Source organism: Prionailurus bengalensis, chromosome D1 (assembly GCF_016509475.1).
Source record: "Prionailurus bengalensis isolate Pbe53 chromosome D1, Fcat_Pben_1.1_paternal_pri, whole genome shotgun sequence".
Taxonomy (NCBI): Eukaryota; Metazoa; Chordata; class Mammalia; order Carnivora; family Felidae; genus Prionailurus; species Prionailurus bengalensis.
Window position 1 is genome coordinate 107,033,663 of NC_057346.1, and position 22,747 is coordinate 107,056,409.

At 49.9% G+C, this 22,747-nt stretch overlaps 2 protein-coding genes across 2 annotated transcripts; both read right to left on the reverse strand.

Annotated features, from left to right (window-relative positions):
- Positions 1-1,424: 1,424 nt before the first annotated feature.
- On the reverse strand, positions 1,425-21,955 carry STX5 (syntaxin 5). The gene is given in 12 exon segments (XM_043581462.1): positions 1,425-2,175; positions 12,807-12,928; positions 13,099-13,205; positions 13,892-13,973; positions 14,148-14,204; positions 14,291-14,407; positions 19,397-19,467; positions 19,582-19,637; positions 19,793-19,863; positions 20,858-20,958; positions 20,961-21,100; positions 21,803-21,955. Coding segments are annotated over 11 exon segments (1,065 nt in total). The 5' UTR covers positions 21,082-21,100; positions 21,803-21,955; the 3' UTR covers positions 1,425-2,015.
- Positions 21,956-22,179: 224 nt separating this feature from the next.
- Positions 22,180-22,713, reverse strand: LOC122483914 (testis-expressed protein 54-like). Its single transcript, XM_043581466.1, has 2 exons — positions 22,566-22,713; positions 22,180-22,441 (listed from the first exon to the last, which is right to left on the reverse strand). The coding sequence occupies exons 1-2, from the start codon at positions 22,711-22,713 to the stop codon at positions 22,236-22,238; spliced, it is 354 nt and encodes a 117-aa protein (XP_043437401.1). The 3' UTR covers positions 22,180-22,235.
- Positions 22,714-22,747: the final 34 nt, after the last annotated feature.

Here is a 22,747-nt window from a genome sequence, read left to right on the forward strand (position 1 = left end):
GGTGGGCGGTGCCGCCGAGGGAGCGCGGCCCGCTGCGCGTGCGCACTCGGCTGGCAGCTGGGTCTGGGCGGAGCTCGCCTCTGCCTACCCCACCAGAGACCCGGGCGCCGACAGCTCGCGCAAGGTTGGGGCGGGCCCAGTCGGCCCGCGGTCTGCTTTCTTCTTTCTTCGGGCATCAGCTAGGCCGGCACCTCTGGGGCCAGCGCCGGAGCAGATAGCAGGCTGGTGCAGCCCAGGACTCCGAGAGGAACACAAAGGGGGTCGCACGAAGGGCCCTCCGAGGAATGGGAGGCCCGGGCCTCGGAGTGGGAGTGATTGTTCATAGACCTCAGTACTTAAGTCTCGGCCCAACCCTTTGCCAGCTGCGGATATATACCACGCTTTCCTCATCTATAAAATGGATTATCAGGCAATAGAAAACTAGCACGTAAACCCCAAGAGGGCAGGGTCCTCGACAAATTCATGGGTGGCTTGTTTTTTTTTTTTTTTTCTCTAACCCCTAGCTCAGTACCCTGCCTGGCACGCACCAGAACTCAAAAAACATTTGTGAAATAAATGAATTTCCGATCTCCACATCCTCCCAAGAGTTGCCGAGTCAAAGGAGCATTGCACTTCCGACTTTGGCAAGCAATTGTCTTCACAACCTCCTCACCCACCACAGAGGTGCTGGGCCAGACCTACATTCTGTGTCAACTGGGCAGTGAGGATGCAAGCGAGACACCCGGCGAACAGAGGCCAAGGGGACCTAGTAAAATGCCTTGGCTAGAAAAGCCATAGGTTCTCCTAGGCGACCCTTCCCCACCCTCCCACCCCGACCCTCGCCAAAGTTCTAGGGCCAGCTTGGTGTATGGTTATTGTTTTCCTGTAGCTTGAGCTGCTTTTGGGGTGTGTGAGATGGGGGGGGAGGGACTCCAGTAACCTCAGAAACTTGGTTGTGGGTCCTGGCCAAGAAGCATATGAACTTCCCCAGAGGGTGGATATTCCAGGCAGGCCTCCATCCTCCTGTGACTGGCTTGGATGAGGGGCTTGGAGGGGACCAAGAGCCTCAGTTGGAGCGGGGAACAGATTCTTCGCCTTTCACTCCTTCAGCAGGCAGAGCTCCTGTGTCATCCAGCTTAAGGAAAAACGGGGCCAGCTGGTCAGAGGATGCAGCTAAAACAGGTACAAATACTGCTAGAGATGGTCCTGGAAGTTGCTACCAAACAAGGACCCCCTCTGGGGTCCCGATTCCCCCTCCGAAGGGAAGTTTCCATGCTAATGAAATGCTGCACTTGAGTCCTCCTCCACCTGGAAGCAGTTGTGTACATGGGACCCAAAGCCTGGCCCTTCAAGCCGTTGGCCCGGCCTTTCGGTCCCTGTACTGGGCGGTGTGCTCGCTGCATAGGCCCTTCGACGCTCCCACCCAGAAATGACGACAGGGCCAGTGAGGCTGACAGTCTTGCTGTAATTGGGAGAAAATGGGCTGCAGCACATTTGGCAGAGAGTCACCAGCAGCCAGAGTTGGGGTTGTGCGGGCAGCCGAGGGGCTCAGGGCCCCCTGCCTCACGTGGTGAAGAAAGGAAGAAGAAAGGTCAAATTCTAACCCAGATGGGAAAGTTGGTCCCAGGGGGGCAGTTTCGCTTCCTCTCCTCACTCGCAGGAAGGTGGGGAAACGGCATCATCTCCCCTTGCTGCCGAAGTTTCCTTTGGAAGAGGCTGGGGAGTTTCTAAAAATCTCCTACCCAGTGGAGACAACCTCCTCCACAGGCCCCCAGTTGGCCTCTGCTCTCTTCCAGCCACTTCACAGCAGAGTACAAATCCAGAACCGTGTGTTTCGTGGGCCTGAGGGTGGTGAGGGGAGGACAGGGTGGCCAGAGGCAAAGGGTCAGGGGTCAGGGGCAGTGGCCATTCTCAGCAGTTCTAGGGAAACAGGGCCTTTCTCCCCAGCACCCTGCACAGGCTCAGCGGCAGCACTGGCCACCTGCCCTGCCAAAAGGGTTCCAAACCCCCACGAAGTGCCTCCGAGTAGAGAGGGTTCAGGCAAGGAAGACCACAAAGATGATGAAGAAGACAATGAGGATGAGGAAGATTTTGACCATGAGCCACCGGTTAGAGGTGACCGACTGGAAGTACTTGAGGATCTCTGAATGGGCGGCGTCAACATCCAGCTGGGCTCCCAGCACGTTCTCGTCGATCCTGGGGACAGAGCCAAAAGAGGAAAGAGAAGGACACTGGATTAAAAAGAAGGCTATTATAGTATAGTTACGGACATGGGAAGATAGTCACAACGTGTGGGAGTGGGAAGTACGTACATACACTGTGATCCCATTTTTGTGTGTACGCACTTGTGTCCAGAGAAAGCTCTGGAAGGGCAACGTAGACAAGTCTTGGCTCTGGTTTGAAAATTAGCTCTGCAACTTATTAGCTTATGATCTTGAGCCAGTCATTCAGCCTCCCGACTCATTTTCCTCAACTGCAAAGGAGGGAAAATGAGGATACACCAACCCGGCCTCTCCGGTTGTTGTCGGCCTTAAGTGAGTTAACAGGAGGTGCCCAACCCTTAGTAAGAGCCGCCAAAATGCTGGCTATTTGAATTTTTTGCTCATCAGGATTTATTGGTTTTCGTCTAAAAAACAGTATTGAATTTGTAACAAGGCGGGGGGGGGGGGGGGGGGGACGGCCATAGATCATTAGAGTTAGGAAATCCCAGCTCTGAGTTAAGACAGGAAGAAAAACTGCATGATATGGACAGGAAGTCAGGGGAGAAGAAAAGCCCTGCAATTAGTCGAACATGTCTCTCCAGCATATAGAGAAGTCCTCAGATGAAGGGCCACCTCTTGAGACACTGCTGAGGAAAATAAAACATTTCCCTGCCAAACTGCATATGCAATCCTGAAAACCCAATACAAACCCAGGTCTTTGCAAAGGGAGTCCCTGGGAGCAGAGACCTCTGTGAGCTCTGGGGACAGAAAAGGTGGAGCCCTGTAATCCAGTTGGAACATGAGAGGCTGGGCCAGCGGCTGTAGGCCCAAGGTCCTCAGAAGGTGCTCGTGAGAACTGTGAACTAATCTCTGTCCAAATACAAGAGCCCAGGGGTGCCGGCTGGCTTATTCAAAAGAGCATGTGACTCTTGATCTTGGAGTTGTTGAGTTCAAGCCCCGTGTTAAGTGTAGAGATTACACACATGAATACATTTAAAAAGAATTCAGATACAGGAGCCTGGACTGTACATGATTCCCTATTTATATCAGAGTGGCTAACTAAATTAGTATCAGGTTTCCTACCTTTGGGCTGGAATTTCATTTCTCAGTGTGGATTCCACTGTCATACCCCAGAAAGCTCATCTTGACCATTAGGAATGGCTTTACTTAACAAAAATGGATAGTCAATGCAGTCTGGCATACGAAAGATTTTAAACTTTTTTATTTTATTTATTTATTTTGAGAGAGACAGAGAGAGAGGGAGAGAGAATCCCAAGCAGGCTCCACTGTCAGTGCAGAGCCCGCCTCAGGGCCCGAAACCACAAACCATGAGATCACGACCCAAGCCGAAATCAAGCGTAGGACACCCAACCGACTGAGCCACCCAGGCGCCCTTGGCCTAAGAAAGATTTTAAATGGGAATCCATGAATGAAAACTAATGGGAGAGGGTACTGGTGGTGAAAAATTAGGTATTGGCAGGATACTCGGAGAAAGTAGGGGGGAGTAAAGATGGAAATGACGGGGGTGGAAAATAATGGCTTGGGAAGAAGGCTGAAGAAAATAGAAAGGAACAAGTCTGCAAGGTGGGGAGGACAAAGGGGTGGATGGATGGAGAAGCAGGAAAACCCAGAGCACGAGAAGGTGTGTGTACGTTGGGGATGACAATAAAAAGGAGGTTGAATGGAAGAAAACACTAAACCTAGGGACTGGAAAGATTATTTGACCACAATTCAGAGATCTGAGACTTTAGTTTTCAGAGTGTAAGTTTCCCCAAAGCTTCCTAAGGACCAAGAGAGGAGTTGGGTCATGTTCAGAGGATACAGAAACTGCCTTTAAGGAGCTCCACAAGGCCAGGTTTAGGAAATCTGACTGTAATAACAAAATAATGATGGGGCACCCGGGTTGCTCAGCTGGATGTGTGTAACTCTGGCTCAGGTCATGATCCCATGGTTCGTGGGTTCGAGCCCCATGTCAGGCTCTGTGTTGACAGCTCAGGGTCTGGAGCCTGCTTTGGATTCTGTGTCTCCCTCTTTCTAACCCCTCTCCCGCTCACACTCTGTCTCTAAAATAAATATTAAAAAATAATAACAATGATGATGGCGGCGCCTGTGTGACTCAGTAGGTTAAGTGTCCGACTTCGGCTTAGGTCATGATCTCATGGTTCGTGAGTTCGAGCCTCACATTGGGCTCTGCACTGATGGTGCAGAGCCTGCCTGGGATAATCTTCCTCCCTTTCTCTCTGCTCCCTCCCTCCCCAGCTCAAAATAAATAAACATAAAATAATAATGGTAATGGATTATCTTACATTGAATAAAAATAATCCATTATTCCTAGTAATGTTTAAAGAGAAAAACCTCCTTTTTAAAAAAATATTTTTAACGTTTGTTTATTTTTGAGAGAGAGAGAGCGCACACGAGCAGAGGAGGCGCAGAGAGAGAGGGAGACACAGCATCTGAAGCAGGCTCCAGGCTCTGAGCTGTCAGCATAACAGGGCTCAAACTCAGGAACTGTGAGATCATGACCCCAGCTGAAGTTAGGATGCTCAACTGACTGAACCACCCAGGCGCCCTGAGAAAGCTCCTTCTTTACAGAAGGATTCCAGCTGTAAAAATGTAGCAGAGAGGAAAGAATAAGAGAATTGCCATGTTGCCATATACAATGTTACAAATGAATCAGGCAAGGACCATCATGGGCGGAAGGAGCTGCAAAGTTCACAGAGACTCAAATCATCACCCCATGGAAAACTTGGTGGGATGGTCACCACAGTCAACAAGTGACCAAACCTGGCATCGCCAAGAAAAGGATGACCTCACCACGTGGCTACTGATAACAATCACCTACACAGCTGGCCAAAAATCTAGAACCTACATCCATTCGTGAGGAAACACTGGATAAATACACGTGTGGGACTTTCTGTAAGAGGCACTGGCCTCTTGAAAGGAAAGTCCGTGCCACGAGAAGCAAAGCTTCAGAAGGCAGACTAAAGAGGCAAAACAATCAAATGCCACCTGCCAATACTGCCTGGGTCTTAAATTGAAGGGGGAAAAATGCTTTTAGCATTTTAGCAACTCTTTTCTAGCAGTTAAAAAACAAATTTTTTTAATGTTTATTTATTTTTGAGACAGAGAGAGACAGACCATGAATGGGGGAGGGTCAGAGAGAGAGGGAGACACAGAATCCGAAGCAGGCTCCAGGCTCTGAGCTGTCAGCCCAGAGCCCGACGCGGGACTCGAACCCACAGACCGTGAGATCATGACCTGAGCTGAAGTCGTAGACTCAACCGACTGAGCCACCCAGGCGCCCCCTTTTCTAGCAGTTTTTAAGAACAGCTGGGGAAATTTCAGTATGCACTAAATATTGGACAGTGCTAGAGAACTGTTCGTTTTCTTAGCTATGATAATGGCATTGTGGCCGGTCAGGAGAATACCAGACCTTGGCAGATGTGTGCCAAAGTATTCAGGGATAAAAACATCATGATCTTTGCACTTACTTTCAAATGATTCAGAATAAAAAAAAAAAAAAAAAAAAAGAAGGAAAGCAAATACGATAAAATACTAAGCGAATCTGGGTAAAAGGAACATATAGGTGTTCATTGTACTATTCTCCCCACTTTTCTAGTTAGAAATTTCATAATTTATAAAATGGTGTGAAAAAGAAAACAAACAGAGTAACAGATCAGCAGTTTTCATACCCGTAGAAAAAATAAGAAACACCTGGTGGTTCGGTCTGTTGGGCATCCGGCTTCGGCTCGGGTCATGATCTCACAGTTTGTGAGTTCAAGCCCTGCGTCGGGCTCTGTGCTGACACCTCAGAGCCCGGAGCCTGCTTCAGATTCTGTGTCTCCCCCTCTCTCTGCCCCTCCCCTGCTCAGGCTCTGTGTCTCTCTGTCTCTCAATAATAAATAAATGTTAAACAAATTTTTTTTTTCTTTTTAAAGAAACACCTTTTAGGCATTCCCTAAATGAAAATTCTCATGTCTCACGTCCAGAAAGTCTAGGATGGGACCCAGGAATCCACATACTGAAGAACTTAGGACTAAATTACTTTTTTTTTTTTTAAGTTTATTTCATTTATTTATTTTGAGAGAAAGAAAGAGAGATCAAGGGAGGGGCACAGAGGGAGAGAGAGAATCCCAAGCAGATTCCACACTGTCAGCGCAGAGCCTTATGTGAGGCTCAAGCTCACAAACTATGAGATCATGACCCAAGCTGAAATCAAGAGTCAGATGCCCAACCAACTGAGCCACCCATGTGCCCCTACATCAGTGGTTTCTAAAGAGGGTGCTCAAATCCAGATCTACCGGCATGCAGGAAGCAAAGAGAAGAATGTTTAGGTCTATTTTATTATTATTATTTATTTTAACGTTTATTTTTGAGACAGAGAGAGACAAAGCATGAACGGGGGAGGGTCAGAGAGAGGGAGACAGAATCTGAAACAGGCTCCAGGCTCTGAGCTGTCAGCACAGAGCCCTACGCGGGGCTCGAACTCACGGACCGCGAGATCATGACCTGAGCCGAAGTCGGCCGCTTAACCGACTGAGCCACCCAGGCGCCCCAAGTTTAGGTCTATTTTAAAACTTTCATCCTTTGAGGGGGCCCCTGGGTGGCTCAGTTGGTTAAGCGTCCAGCTTCAGCTCTGGTCATGATCTCACGGTTTGTGGGTTCAACCCCCGCGTCGGACTCTGTGCTGACAGCTCAGAGCCTGGAATCTGCTTCAGATTTTGTGTCTCCCTCTCTCTCTCTGCCCCTCCCCCGCCTGCACTGTCTCTCTCAAAAATAAATAAACATTAAAAACAAAATTTAAGAGGCCCCTGGGTGGCTTAGTTGGTTGAGGCCTCCCTCATCAGGGAGGCCACAGACTCCCCCAAGTCTCTTCTGAGTATCAGACCACACATCACATGCCACTCGGATGTCCCATCTGGCACTCGGCATGTCCAGAACAAAGCTCGTCCCTTTGCCCAGCGCCAATCTACTTCATCCTGTATTCTCGCCCTGAGCACAAACTCCTTGCTGTGGCGCACCGGTCCTTTGCGGCCCTGCCCCCTCCGGTTTCCTCCCTCACCACCCCCATGCCCTGTGCGGTAGCGCTGCATTCTTGGAATCCACCCAAGCTCTTTTTCATTTCTGAGCTGGTCCTCCCCGCCCCCCCTACCCCAGAGAATGGCCTTTTCTTTCCCCTTCTTCGGCTGGCATTCCTCCTCAAGACTTAGCTCGGTATTTTTTACTTCTAGAAAGAGGTACCTAGTCTGAGTTCCCTTATCTCCTTCACTTCCTGCCCTTCCCATGCTGAACTGTAACTGTCAGCGTATGAAGCTCCGAGTGGACATGAGCTCCACGAGGACCAGGACGGTCTTTCACCGTCCTATCCCCAGATCCAGCAGGACTAGCTCGCAGCCGAGACAACAGGTGTTTGCTAAACCAACGACCAAATGAATACTAACGCTGAAAGATACTTACGACGCTGTTGCAAGGAAGACTAGAAGGTCAAGGTGCACGCGTGCTATCGTGTTAACTATTTAAAACACGTACGCGATGGACACAGAACCCCAATGTCTTTTATAATTCTGTCTCACTGGATCTACAGTAATATTCTAACATTCAAAATACATCACAGCCTGAGGAGCTGTGCAGTGTCTGTGGAGCAAGCCAGTAAGGAGTTCCCGAGGTACCAGCTGAACCAAGTAAGTGTCAGTCTTTTGAAGTCTCTTGATTCTAAGACCAAGACAGCTGTACTCACAGCACCTTATAAATGGCCGGTACCATAGTTGTTGAATAAACAAACATCCTATTAACCAGTGGTTCTCAAACTTGGATGCTCATCAGAACCCTCTGAGCTTACAGGTCACGATCTCACAGTCTGTGGGTTCGAACCCTGCGTCGGGCTCTGTCCTGACAGCTCGGAGCCTGGGGCCTGCTTCAGATTCTGTGTCTCCCTCTCTCTCTGCCCCTCCCTTGCTCTCTCTCAAAAATAAAACATTAAAGAAAACATTTAAAATAAATAAATAAATAAAAGAACCCTCTGAGCTTACATAAAAATGGGAGATTCCTGGCGGGCCACTCCACTCACAGGCACGGAATCTGAATTTCCAAGTGTGAGGCCAGGGACCTATCTTCTTCACCTCTGCCTAATTAAACACGTGAGGCTGCTTAATGGATCCATACAGGGAAACCTGCTTTATACAAATCCAGGTGTTCACCGGTTTCACTCGACCTATACCCCAGCGTGAAAGCACTCTGCTACGCGCCCTGGGGAATAAAGATCAACCAAGACTGCGTGCTGCTAACAGGCCTAAGAGCAAGCGGGCAGGCACGCCGAGCCGTGTGGATTCCTCTACCTCCCACATCTCCCTCTGCCCCTCTCTCTGCCACTGGCCCCCCTTGTACTGAGCTGAAGAGGCTGAAATTGTGTGAGGAACTGGGCGCGGTCTGAGTAAGTAACAGCCAAACAGTTCTGAAACTTTGTGAAAGATACAAATGTACACATTCAAGAGGCTCAGCCAACCCCAAGAAAGAGAAATGCAAAGAAAGTGACATCTGGACACATGCTGGTCAACTGCTGAAAAACAAAACAAAACAAACAAAAAACCCCCAAACAACAGAAAAGTAGCCAGAGAGAAAGACATCACATAAACAGTTCATGTTACCACTGCCTTCTCATTAAGAACAAAAAAGACCAAGAGAGTAGAGAGATACGTCTGAAGTGCTTAAAGAGAAAAACCATAAATCCAGAATTCTATAACCAGGGGAAACATCCTTCTCTATAGAATGAGGGTAGGGTCGCCTAGCTGGCTCAGCCAGTGGAGCCTGTGGCTCTTGAACTTGGGGTTGTGCGTTCACACTGGGCATAGAGCCTACTTTTAAAAACACAAAACAGGGGCACCTGGGTGGCCCAGTCGGTTGAGCGTCCGACTTTGGCTCAGGTCATGATCTCGCAGGTCCATGAGTTTGAGCCCCGCGTTGGGACTCTGCTGACAGCTCAGAGCCTGGAACCTGCTTCAGATTCTGTGTCTCCCTCTCTCCCTGCCCCTCCCCTGCTTGTGCTCTGTCTCTCTCAAAAATAAATAAACCTTAAAAAAAAAAAAAACGGGGTGCCTGGGTGGCTCAGTTGGTTAAGTGTCCGACTTCGGCTCAGGTCATGATCTTGCGGTTTGTGAGTTCAAGCCCCACGTCAGGCTCTGTGCTGACAGCCTGGAGCCTGCTTCTGATTCTGTGTCTCCCTCTCTCTCTGCCCCTCCCCTGTTCGCAGTCTGTCTCTCTCTGTCTCTCAATAATAAATAAGCATTAAAAAATTAAAATAAATAAAAATAACAACAACAACAACAACAACAAAAAACAACTACAAAACAGGGGTGCCAGGGTGGCTCAATCGGTTAAGTGTCCTGACTTTTCAGCTCAGGTCATGATCTCATGGTCTGTGGGATCGAGCCCAGCGACAGCTCTTTGCTGACAGTGCAGAGTCTGCTTGGGATTCTCTGTCTCCCTCTCTTGGCCCCTCCCTGGCTCGTGTGTGCACACGTGCTGCTATAATACTCTCTCTTTCAAAATAAATAAACATTAAAAAAAAACAAAAACAGAAGAGGGGTACCTGGGTCACTCAGTTGATTAAGCATCCAACTTCAGCTCAGGTCATGATCTCACGGTTTGAGTTCAAGCGCAGCATCGGGCTCTGTACTATTCAGAGCCTGCTTGGGATTCTCTCTGCCCCACCTCTCTCCACACACTGTCTGTCTGTCTGTCTGTCTGTCTCTCTCAAAATAAATAAATTCAAAGAAGAGAGAGAGAGAGAGAGAGAGAGAGAGAGAGAGAGAGAGAGAGAGACGCCTGGTTGGCTCAGTATGTTAAGCATCTGACTCTTGGTTTCAGCTCAGGTCATGATCTCACAGTTCGTAAGTTCCAGCCCTGCATTGGGCTCTGCGCTGGCGGTGTGGAACCTGCATGGGATTCTCAGTCTTTCCCTCTCTCTCTCTGCCTCTCCCCTGCGTGCACGCTCTCTCTCTCAAAATAAATAAACTTAAAAAACAGAGGGAAAGAAGGGTGCCTGGGTGGCTCAGTTGGTTGAGCGCCGACTTCAGCTCAGGTCATGATCTTACAGTTCGGGAGTTCGAGTCCCATGTCGGGCTCTGCGCTGACAGACAGGAGCCTGGAGCCTGCTTCAGATCCTGTGTCTCCCTCTCTTTCTGCCCCTCCCCCACTCATGCTCTCTCTCTCTCTCTCTCTCTCTCTCTCTCTCTCTCTCAAAAACAAAAAACATTTTAAAAAAAGGGGGGGGGAGAATAAAAGTGAAATAAAAAAATTTTCAGAGAAAAGGAAAGTAAAACAACATGTCAGCAGATCTGCACTACAAAAAATGCTACAGAAAGTTCTTCAGGTTAAAGGGAAGTGATACCAGACAGAAACTGGATATCCAGGAACGAATGGAGAGCGCTGGAAATGGTCAACAGAGAAGTAAATCGAAAGACAATTTTTTCCTTTTAATTTCTGTGATACAAAAACCATAATACTGGATTAGGGGATTTCGAACGTATGTCAGTGCAACAGATACGACAACTAGAGTGTAAAGTCTGGATGAGAGGGTTGCGAAGTTCTTCCATTTCACATGAAGGAGGCTGTAAAAGCTGACGATGTACTCCCTAGAGGAGCCACTTAAGAAAACAGGAAAAAGAAAAAGCAAATAGTAAAATGCTAGAAATCCAACCTTATCAAAAATTACACTAATTTTATGGAATCACAAAAGACCCTGAATAGCCAGAGCAATCTTGAGAAAGAACAAAGCCGGAGATATCACACTCCCTGATTTCAAACTATACTACAAAACATTAGTAATCAGGGGTGCCTGGGTGGCTCAGTTGGTTAAGTGTCCAACTCTTGATATCGGCTCAAGTCATGATCTCATGGTTCATGGGTTCAGGCCCCATGTCAGGCTCCGTGCTGATGGTGCAGAGCCTGCTTGGGATTCTCTCCCTCCCTCTCTCTCTCTAGCCCTCCCCTACTTGTGCGCACGCTCTCTCTCAAAATAAACAGTAAAAAAGAAAAAGAAAAAAGAAAACCGTAGTAACTAATACTGGCACCAATGCAGACACAAAGATCAACGGAACATGAGAGAGAGCCCAGGAATACATCCACCCATGTAACATCAATTGATCTACAACAAAGGAGATAAGACTATACAATGGGTAACTGTCAGACAATCACTTCAATAAATGGTGTTGGGAAAACTGGACAGCTCCATGCAAAAGAATGAAACTGGACCACTTTCTTACACCATACACAAAAAGAAACTCAAAATGGATTAAAGACTTGAATGTAAGACCTGAAACCATAAAAATCCTAGAAGAAACCATAGGTGGTAGACTCCTTGACGTCACTTAGCGCGATGTGTTTTGGACCCGACATCGCAGGCAAGGGCAACAAAAGCATAAATAACAAATGGGTGTACAACCAAACTAAAGAGCTTTTGCACAACAAAGAAAATGATCGGTAAAGTTCGTTTCTACTGCGAGGGAGAAAAGTTTGCAAGTCATATATCTGATAAGGGGCCAATATCTAAAATAGAGAACGACCTTATACAACTCAACAGCAAGAACTCCATAAACAATCCAATTAAAACATGGGCAGAGTCCAAGTAGATGTTTTTCCAGCGAAGACATCCAGATGACCAACAAGCACATGAAAAGATGCTCAACATCACTCATCAGCATGCAAACCAAAACCACAATGAGATACATGACTTCCTACCTGTCAGAATGGTTAAAAAAAAACAAAAGAAAGAAAGAACAAGTGTCGGCGAGGATGTGGAGAAAAGAAACTCTTGTGCACAGTTGGTAGAAATGTAAACTGATACAGAGATCACGGGAAACAGCATGAAGATTCCTCAGAAAATTAAAAATAGGGGCGCTTGGGTGGCTCCACCAGTTAAGCGTCCGACTCAACTTCAGCCCAGGTCATGATCTCACGGTTTGTGGGTTTGAGCCCCGTATTGGGATCTGTACCAGTAGTGCAGAGCCGGATTGGGATTCTCTCTCTCCCTCTGCCCACTACCGTCTCAAAATAAATAAATAAACTAAAAAAAAAAAAAAGAAAAATAGAACTACCATACAATCCAGTAATTCTACTGGGCATTTATCCAAAAAAAAACCAACAAAAAAAGCCCTCCAAAAACCACTAACTCAAAACGATACATGCACCCCTATGTTCACTGAAGCATTATTTACAACAGCCAAGATATGGAAGAACCCTAAGAGTCCATCGATAGGTAACTACTCAGTCACTTTCTGAACACATCATCCTGTTATAATTCTCCCTGTAGACCTTATCACTACCCGGAAATTTGTCAATTCTTTTGAACAGCTGTTTTCACCTGCCCAACTGACTTCCGTTACCTATACTATGGAGACTCCACTGTCTCATTCTTCGCTACATGCCCAACACCTAGAATGTCGCCGAACATGAAACAGGTGCTCAGTAAACACTTGTTGAATGGATGGACGCAGATGAACTTGGCCCTGTGGGTGGGCCAGATTTACTCTACTCTTCCAAAGGGCATCAAGCTGTCCCAGGGGAGCTTTAGGATGCCACCCTATGGAGAGGAGAAGGTCCTTCTGTCTAGGATGAAAGAGAGACTCTCACCTCTGAATGGTCTCTTCCTGCTCCTTAACCATGTGTGCCAACTGCTGAAAGATGGAGCCCAGCTCGACAATCGTGGACTCAATGTTCTGCATGGTGTCTGCCCGGCTCTGGATGTAGGAATCCTTCAGAGGAGAGAGAGCACACGTGAGCACTGGGAGCTTCCTCAGGGAAGAGCCTGCCTCTTTAGGACTGTCCCCGCTTGCCATTCCACGCAAGGCACATTTCAGCCCTTGCTGGTGGCCCACAGGGGAGGACAAAGGAGCATCTCCTCCCCAGTTCAGAGCCCAGGTACCTGCTCATCAATGAGCTGTAGCTGCTGGCTGGTCCGAGAGTCCATCATGTCAATGGCCACATCCCCGGAGGCACGGGACTCCGCCCCCAAGACCACAGCACTGCCCCCTACGGAGAGGAAAAAAAAAGCACTTCTTAGGTTCAAAGCCCACATGCTCTGGATGTGAATCCCAGCTCTGGCACTTAATAGCCTTGTGACCCTGGACAAATCATTTAACCTCTCTGAGCCCGGCTTCCTCAACTGTAAAATGGGGGATAGTAACAACTGCTTTCCCAGAGGGGGGTGGTGACAAGTGAGAGAGGGGCGCCTGGGTAGCTCAGTTGATTGAGCATCCAACTTTGGCGCAGGTCATGATCTCACAGTTTGTGAGTTTGAGCCCTGCATCGGGCTCGCTGCTGTCAGCACAAAGCCTACTTCAGATCCTTTGTCTCCTGCTCTCTCTGCCCCTCCCTGGCTTGTGCTCATCTCTCTCTCTCCCTCCCTCTCGCTCTCGCAAAAATAAACATTAAAAACACAATTAAGTGAGAGAACGCGAATGAAGTAAGTGCACGAAAAGATTAGAAACCATCATCGTACTGCATGTGACTGACGTCAGCCCCAAACACGAGAATGTGGTAGACTGAGTGTGGATCACGAATGCCAGCAATGAGGTTTGACCTCTGAAAATCCTAGCACGTCCCTTGCTTGTCTGTTCTCCTACCCTACTGCTGCCATCACGGGATTAGAGGATGCCATCAGAGCCAGAGGAACTGGGTCTTTCCCCTCAAGGCTCCCCTCATCACCTATGACTTACCCAGGTGGTTGGGGGCAAGGGGCAGGGCTGACACAGGCGCCCGGGAGAACTGCTCCCGCCGGTTCCTCTGCTGCTTCAGGTTCTGGGATTGGGGAAGAAATGCAAAGGTCCTGAGGCCTCTGGGAAGCAGGCATGTTAGAGGGGCCCTCTTGTTGGTCCTTGACCCTGTTACCTTCACCCCTCCACTTGTTCCTGCTCCATTTCTCCCTTGGGCCCTTACCCCCAAACTCCTACCCCTCCTGCAGATTTTCCTTACCTCTGTCCTCACTTCTAAAACTGATTTGAAGTCATTGGACATCGAGGCCAGTTTCGACTAGAAGAAAAGGAGAGAGAGGATCAGCCAAGGAAGACAACACCTTTCTCCCTTCTGCCTCCCCCTCTACCAACCCCAGGTCCCACCTGCAGGGAGACCACGATGGTGTTGGAATGCGTTTGCAGGTGCCGGCCGCTCTGGCTGCCCTTGGCCCTCACAAAATCCTGAAGCTGGGCAATTTGTTTGTTGAGGCTATTGATGTCCTAGGGAGAGCCAACAGAAAAACTGTTAACAAAGGGTTCTTCAGCCAATGTCTCTCCCGCATGGACGGCTCTGGCATGGAGGGCAGGGCGGAAGTTACAAACGGGAGGGAGGGTGCTTCAGAGTCAGACCAGAAGGGCCTGCTAGGATGTTCCAAGCTCTGGACTTTGCTCTGGTTCAGTCCCTGCAGAGGAGAGCCAGAAGAGGCGAAATATGGTCTCATCCATTTGTATACAAATTTTTTTTGAATGTTTATTTATTTTTGACAGAGACAGAGACAGACAGAACATGAGTGGGGGAGGGGCAGAGAGAGAGGGAGACACAGAATTCTACACAGATTGCAGGCTTTCAGCTGTCAGCACAGAGCCCGATGCAGGGCTTGAACTCACGGACAGCGAGATCACGACCTGAGCCAAAGTCGGATGCTCAACCGACTGAGCCACCCAAGCACCCCTGGTCTCATCCATTTGTAAATAAATGACTTGCTTACCCTCTTCGCCCTACGGCCCAACTCTACCCTGTGAGGCCAGGCACATGGCCACAGAACTGCTTCAAAGGCCAAAATCTCAAGCCCAGAGCACGCTGACTGACAAAGCACCTGTGCAGTAGGCAGGAGAAGGGAAGTCAAAGTCTCCACGATGGCCCAGAAACATCAACAAAATGCCTTTTATATACAAAATTCCATTAAAAAATTATTATTGCGGGCAGCCTGGGTGCCTCAGTTGGTTAAGCAGCGACCCCTGATCTTGGCTCAGGTCGTGATCTCACAGTTCATGGGATGGAGCCCCACGTCAGGTTCTGTGCTGACAATGCAGAGCCTGCTTGGGATTCTCTCTCTCTCTCTCTCTCTCCACCGCTTTCCCACTCATACACACACTCTCAACATAAATAAACATTAAAAAAATATTTTTATTGCAAGAGTGAAAGCTGTGACTTATCCGAGGTCACACATAAGGAGGTACCATAGCACAGCCAGGCCTTCTACACCAGACCAAGGCATCCTCTGCCCCCCGATCTGGCTTGGCAAGTTACCAAGGGCCACATGAGACAAGAGAGATGAAGGAGGTGGCCACAGAGTGGCAGAGAAAGCTTGCCCAGGGGGTTGGGGGTGGGGAGCCCAGGGAGAAGAGGTCAGGAATAGTGAGTTCAAGGAATAGGCTGGAAGACAAACTGGATTAGGCAACTTCTAGAATTTCTCCAATAGGCCCCAGGTAGTATTCCAGGTGCAACCATTCTTTTCTTTTTTATTTTTTTATAAGTCTGTTTACTTATTCTGAGAGAGAGTGAGAGAGAGAGAATACCAAGCCGTCTCTGCACCAACACAGAGCCTGACGCGGGGCCCGAACTCACGAACCTCACAATCGTGACGTGAGCCGTAAATCAAGGGTGAGATGCTTAACCAACTAAGCCACCCAGGTGTCCCCCCGCCCTACAGCAACCATTCCTGAGACCAATGGATGATTTTCACTGCTGGCTGGCTGTCCCTTCAGAGCTGATGCACCCTCCCTAGAGTCCCATGGCCAAAACTGCATTCCAGGTTTTCTCCCCATAAAATCTCCTCCCCCAGAGTTCTAGTTTAGAAAACGGCACCACTTCCCACCGAAGTGCCCAAGCTGGAAGCTTCTAAGTCACACATTCGTACCTCCTAAACTCATCTATGTGCCACAACGCAGCCACACTCGGCTGATCGCTGACCAGGCACTCGGCACCTTATATTCGTTTACTGTGTGCCACACGGCACGCTACGTAGCTTATAACTTGCTCTTTGTGGTGAAACTTAACGTGGATGACAACTCCTAATCCCCCCACCTCCAACGAAAACCTGTTCCCCCTTCTCCCTCCTTTTCTGTTTTGGTAAATGGCACCGCCAGTCGCCAGCTGCCCAGACCAAACGCTGGAGAGCCGTCCTCCTCTCTTTTCCCTTGATCCACATGGAGCCTACACGGAGCCCACAGAGAACCCAGCCGATTCCAACAGATGCTCCGGATCGAGCCGCTGAGCTACTTCTCTTCTAACCCTATTCTAGACCAAACCACCACCGTTGCTCTCTCAACTATAGCCAAGAGCCTCCTAAATGACCTTCCCCTTAAAGCCCACCCACAACAATCTGCTCTCTACACAGCAACCACGGTGAGCTTTTGAACCAGAAATGGAGCAGGTCCTCCCTCTGCTGAAAATCTTCCAAGAGCTTCCATTCAAGTTAGAACACAAGCCAAATTCTTTGCGCAGCTTACACCTGACTCTGTGTGGTCCAGCCCTGTCCATTTCCCCAACCTCATCCCCTCCCAGTCTCCTTCTCACTTGCCCTGCTGCAGTCACACTGGCCTCTTTCATGTTTATCAGATGCATTAAGGTGACCCACCCTTCAGGGCCTTTCCCTTTGCTATTCCCATTTTCTGGAAAGTGCTCCCACCAGATCTTTGGATAACTGGCTTTTCCTTTACCATTCAGGTCTCAGAGTCACTTCTCACAGACTATCCTTTCCTTTCCTTTTCTTTTTAATTTTATTTTAGAGAGAGAAAGAGAGTGTGAGCAGGGGAAAGAAGCAGAGGGAGAGGAAGAAAGAGAGGATCTTTTAAAAAAAAAAAAAATTTTTTTTTTGTTAACGTTTATTTTTGAGACAGAGAGAGACAGAGCATGAACAGGAGAGGGTCAGAGAGAGAAGGAGACACAGAATCTGAAACAGGCTCCAGGCTCTGAGCTGTCAGCACAGAGTCCGACGCGGGGCTCGAACTCACGGACCGTGAGATCATGACCTGAGCCGAAGTCGGACGCCTAACCGACTGAGCCACCCAGGCGCCCCAAGAGAGGATCTTTAAAAAAAAAAAATTTTTTTGGGGGGCGCCTGGGTGGCGCAGTCGGTTAAGCGTCAGACTTCAGCCAGGTCACGATCTCGCGGCCCGTGAGTTCAAGCCCCGCGTCGGGCTCTGGGCTGATGGCTCGGAGCCTGGAGCCTGTTTCCGATTCTGTGTCTCCCTCTCTCTCTGCCCCTCCCCCGTTCATGCTCTGTCTCTCTCTGTCCCAAAAATAAATAAACGTTGAAAAAAAAAAAATTTTAAAAAAAAAATTTTTTTTTAATTTATTTTGAGAGAGTGGAGGAGAGGCAGAGACGGGGCCAGAGGATCCAAAGCAGGCTCTGTGCTGACAGCAGAGAGCCTGACCCAGGGCTTGAACCCAAGAACTGTGAGATCCTGACCCGAGCCAAAATCAGATGCTCAACTGACTGAGCCACCCAGGCGCCCCAAGAAAGAGAGGATCTTAAGCAGCCTCCACGCTCAGCACAGAGCCTGACATGGGGCTCGATCCCGTGATCCTGGGATCACGACCTGAGCTGAAATCAAGAGTCAGACGCTCATCCAACTGAGCCACCCAGGCGCCCCTCACAGATGATCTTATATCACCCCATCTAAAGTAGGCCCCTACCCTGAGGAACTCACTCCCTTTATGTCTTTAATAGGATTCACTACCCTGAGGTCGTCTGACAAATTCTACTTGTCGAGTTTCAGATAGGAAATCCTCAAGGGGAGGTACCCCATCTGTCTTGTTCACTGGGGAGTCCCCCAGAACCAGGCAGCTAAAACTCACTCAATCACGTGAGTGACTCCAAAAACAAACAACTGAATCCTCACATCCACCCTACGAGGTGGGTGCTGTTATCAGCCCCCTCTTATTTCTGAGGGCATTGAAGCTCAGAGTAGTCAGGCAGCTTACCCAAGGGTACACCATAACCAATGGACTGTCTGAGAACAGGCTGTGGTTCTTCAAAGCTTATGCAATAGCGCTCCAATAGTTCATGGTATCCTCTCTCTCCTACCCTGCATGGCACCTCTTGAACATGTCTGCCCTGGCCTTTGCCACCATCATCTTTTCACTGGACAGCGGCAGCAGCCTCCTCCCTGGCCTCTCTGCCCATCCATGCTCCAGGCTGGTATTTATTTCCCCCCGGCGGTCATTCAGTCAACAAATACGGAGCACCTTTTCTACACCAGATGCTATTACAGGCAACTGGGATACATCTATGAGCAAGATGAAAAAATAGCAAGAAAAAACTCTCCGCTCTTGTGGCACTTATATTTTTCTCTTTTTTTCTTTTTTTTTTTCTTTTTTTTTGGGGGGGGGGCTGGGATGAGGTAGATGAGAGGGAACGGAAACAATAAATGTAAGTGAGGGGCGCCTGGGTGGCTTGGTCAGTTAAGCGTCCGACTTTGGGATTTCGGCTCGGGTCACGATCTCACGGCCCGTGAGTTCGAGCCCCACGTCGGGCTCTGTGCTGACCGCTCAGAGCCTGCAGCCTGTTTCAGATTCTGTGTCTCCCTCTGCCTCTGCCCCTCCCCTGTTCACGCTCTGTCTCTCTCTGTCTCAAAAATAAATAAACGTTGAAAAAAAAAATTAAAAAAAAAAAAAATAATAAATGTAAGTGAGTTAATGATACAGGATATTAGAAAGTATCAAATGCTATAAAAAGCACAGCTTGGGGCACTGGAGCACTAAACAACACGCTCAGGGTAGGCCTCCCTGGGCAAACAACATCTGAGCAAAGACGTGAACTTTCTTTTATAAGCCATGCCTCTGAACCCTGTTTCCTTTGTCTGGAATGTTCTTCCACTGCCTCTACACAAGCCTTGACACCAGTTCAGGTTTCACCCACCTCTGTAACATTTTTTCCCAGCGTCCTCAGACCGTCTCATTCATCTTTTTGAAGCTCTGTTTTGTGCCACTTGCCTTCCACTCATTCTAAGCACGAACGTACGGGACTAGATACCCCTTACAGACAATAAGCCCTCAGGGTGGAATTCTTGCCTCAGGTTTGTGAGGCAAGGGCCCAGCAGGGCTTTGTACACAGCACATGACCAAAGAGTGTCCACTGACTCAATGGATGAGCAAGGTCTTTGGGGGCTGGCTCCAGAAACTTGCTCTGGGCCTCCAAGACAAGGGGAAATTGATGAAAGCGATCTGACTGGAATGCTAGCTCCCAACAGCTGGCAGCTCACCTGTTTGATGATGTAAGTTAGCTCTTCGATTTCCACTGCTTTATCATCGAAGAGGGACTTGCGCTTTGCCACTGTAGAGACAAATGAGGCCAGGACGGGTGAGGTCAAAGACAAGGCTCAGGGAGTCCGGTTCCTTAGAGCTCTTTGGTTCACTGCCCCATCTCTGAAAGACCCCAAGAACTCACAGATCGTCAGCTTCTCCAGCTTGGCAAATGTGTTGCTGAGGTCTTTCCCGATGCGCCTGGAAGCAAGCATTAGTGAGGGCACTAGGAGAAAGAGCAGGACAGGACCTATTCCTATTCCCACATTAGCTCCCTCACAGCCAAGGCCACCAAAGGCAAGCCAACTCCTTCCCAGACACCGCACCACCCCACCACGTAACTTCTCTCAACTCACTTGGCCATGAGGGTAAATTCACTACGCTGCCGGACAGCACGCAGAGCCGGCTTGTTTGTCTGGATTCCATTCTGAAAAGCAACATCAAGAGGTGAAGCTTTAGTTCCCCCTCCCCATTTCCAGCTTTCGCTATTCCTCAGGTGCCCACTAAATTCTCTCTAGCTCTTGTACCGGACAGTCTAATCTTGTCAGTAGTTGTCACGTAGAGCTCAGATTTGAGCACAGGTGGACCCAGGTTCAAATCTCGACTCCACCACTTACTAGCTGGAGGGGTTGGGGCACGTGACATGCACCATTCTGAATATCTGTTTCCTCTTGTATAAAATGCAGTCGCTGGAATCAAGCAGCATCAGGGCTATAAAGTACTTTAGTCGTATACCTGGTACGTTATAAGCACTAAATAAACGACAGGCACGATTAACATTCTGTTTCTCCAGTCAGGAAATCAAAGAGGATAACTGGAAAGCTCTTGGGGATCATACAGAAGAGCAGTAAAAACCTTTCAAATTACAGTCACTCAGGGCCCACTTTGATTCAGAAAGTCTGGACTGAAACCAGGGAATCTAATTTTTTAAAAAGCACTGCGAAGGAATTTTGACAAAAATTACTTATCAGGAAAACTTCTTTCATTTTACAGATATAAAAACTGAGGTCCCACTAGACTTTCTGGCCCAACATTCTGTGGTCACAGAGCAAACGTATGGTAAGGACTATTCCAGAACCAGTATTCAAAGCGCCTGTCTCTGAGCTAAAGGCTCTTTCTAGAACGTGTTCCTTACCCAAACCAAAAATACTGCAGCCACCTCTCACCCTGGGATATTCCTTGCAAAGTAACAACCCTACCCTCTGGGGGATTTCTCACACACAAAAAAAGTCTAGGTCCTTGCCTCTAGAGAGCTGGCCCACCCCATTCCCTGTTGCTTAGTAGATCCTCCAGCCCCCTCCAAGCTCGATCAGCTCTCCATCGCGTCACCCCCAAGATTCAGTCCCTCAACAGTGCTGGAGCACAGCCTCTCCCAGATTTCAGTAAGGCTCGCTCCTGCCTTTCCCACTCCTGGTCCTTACCTGACGGCTCTGCAGGGACTTGCAGGCAGACAGGAACTCCTGGGTCCGATCCCGGCAAGACATGGTGTTGGGAGGGGGAGGGACCAGGGCCGCTGGGGGGGCAGAGGGGCGATGTCGCTGCTGCTACTGCCAGCAGTTGCAGGGGACAGGACCTGTGTCTTTGAGAGACCCAGGTAGACACCCTGATCCGTGTTCTTAGACCCGTAGCGTTTCCGCGGGATCATTGAGACGCATAACCTCGGACTGTTGTGGAGGGGAGAGTGTCATTCCCTAGGCAGCCTCCTTCCCCATAAATCCTTCCCCCACCCTCCCCCCGCCCCAGCCAGCAAATCCTCGGGTCCCTTCTGCACCTGGCACGGACTTTCGCGCCCAAAGCTACCCGCAGATCCTGGGGCCGGCCCACGGCGGGCAGGGGCCCGCTCTCCGACCCAATCGGTTCCCCCTCCTCAGACTCTTCTTCCAACTTGGCTCCGGCGGCCAGAGCGCGGGCCGGGGGCCTTGAAACAGAGACAGGGCCAGAGGCAGGTCCCGTGGCCCCGAGGCTCCAGCCCGGCCTGTGCAACTGCCCCAGGCCCTAACCGGGCCCTCTCGTATCCGCGGATCCCTTCGACTCCTCAGGGAGAAACGGTGACGGACCTCCTGAGGAGGACACACTTCGGTGGGCGGAAGGGGGAAAAATCTCTAGGTGTTTATTTGAAACAGGAAGTCCCACCCCCGCCCAAATCCCGCCTTCTGGGGGACTGCGACCACCGATTAGCTAATGCCGACGTCTTTCTCAACAGGGGCTTTCCTGATTGGACGACGAAGTATTCCCTCAGCCCGAGCCGGGCCGGCAGGACTTGCCCGCTCGCCCCAGGTTCCCTTCCCCCCATCCCGTCGCCGCCCCCGGAAAGCCGCTGCCCAGAGCGGACACGGTGGCCAGACCCCTTCTAGAGCGAGTCCTACCTCCTCTCTGCCGCCTGCCGCCGCCACCACTGCCACAGTCTCCCGGGTGGTCACCGCCTCCTCCCCAAGCGCTAAAGCCGCCGAAACCCGACCAAAGCCTAGAAGCCGCCACGTCACCCACACGTAACTCCACCCCCGGTGACGAGAAGGCGGTGCCACACCTTTTGGAGCACAGCAACCAGAGAGACACGCCCCCCCCACCAAAACGCAAGAGCAACCCCGTCCTCCCATTGGCTAGGCCGCCTGTGACCCCGCCCCTGAGGAACGAGAGCTGGGGCCCAGGGGGCTGGGCCAGCCTCAGGGGAGGGGCCTTAAAGAGCCCCGTCGGTGTCCAGTGTGCCCAGAGCGGGCAGCGGAGACAAGCAAGATAGGAAAGGTACACGTTAGAAACTTTATTCTCCGGAGGCTGGGGCAGATTGAGAGCAGGTTGGGGTCACCCCTTCTCCGGCTCCTCCAGGATCCCCTCCCGGTTGCTCTGCTGTAACGCATGCTTTTGACTCTGGACTGAGTGCCTCTTGTTTGAACGAGAGCCCCGACGGCTGCACAGGGATAGCCGCCGCCACAGCACGGTGATCAGAAGGCTTTCGTTCGACTTGAGAGTCTTTTGGTCCGGCGAGTCCATATCGACCTCTTCGGTGCCTGCGGGGATGACGAGCCCACTGAGCTCTGCTCTACCCTCCCCGGTCCAACCTCCCGGGCCATCCCCTTCGGCGCAGCCCCTTCTCCCGCTTCCTGGGTCCCGCTGGTGTGTCTTGGCTCTCACCTTCGACTTCCTCCGAATCAGCCTCCTTAGCCTGATCATCGGAGGTCTGAAAGTCCTTGTCTTGGCAGCAGCCCATGGTCCCGAGCGGCCCCGAACTCCGTGCCGCCCACGCCAGCCCACCAGGCTCCGCGCCTGGCTTTTGTGACATCAGCTATCCTGCTGCACCAGCGCTGGGAGCAGCC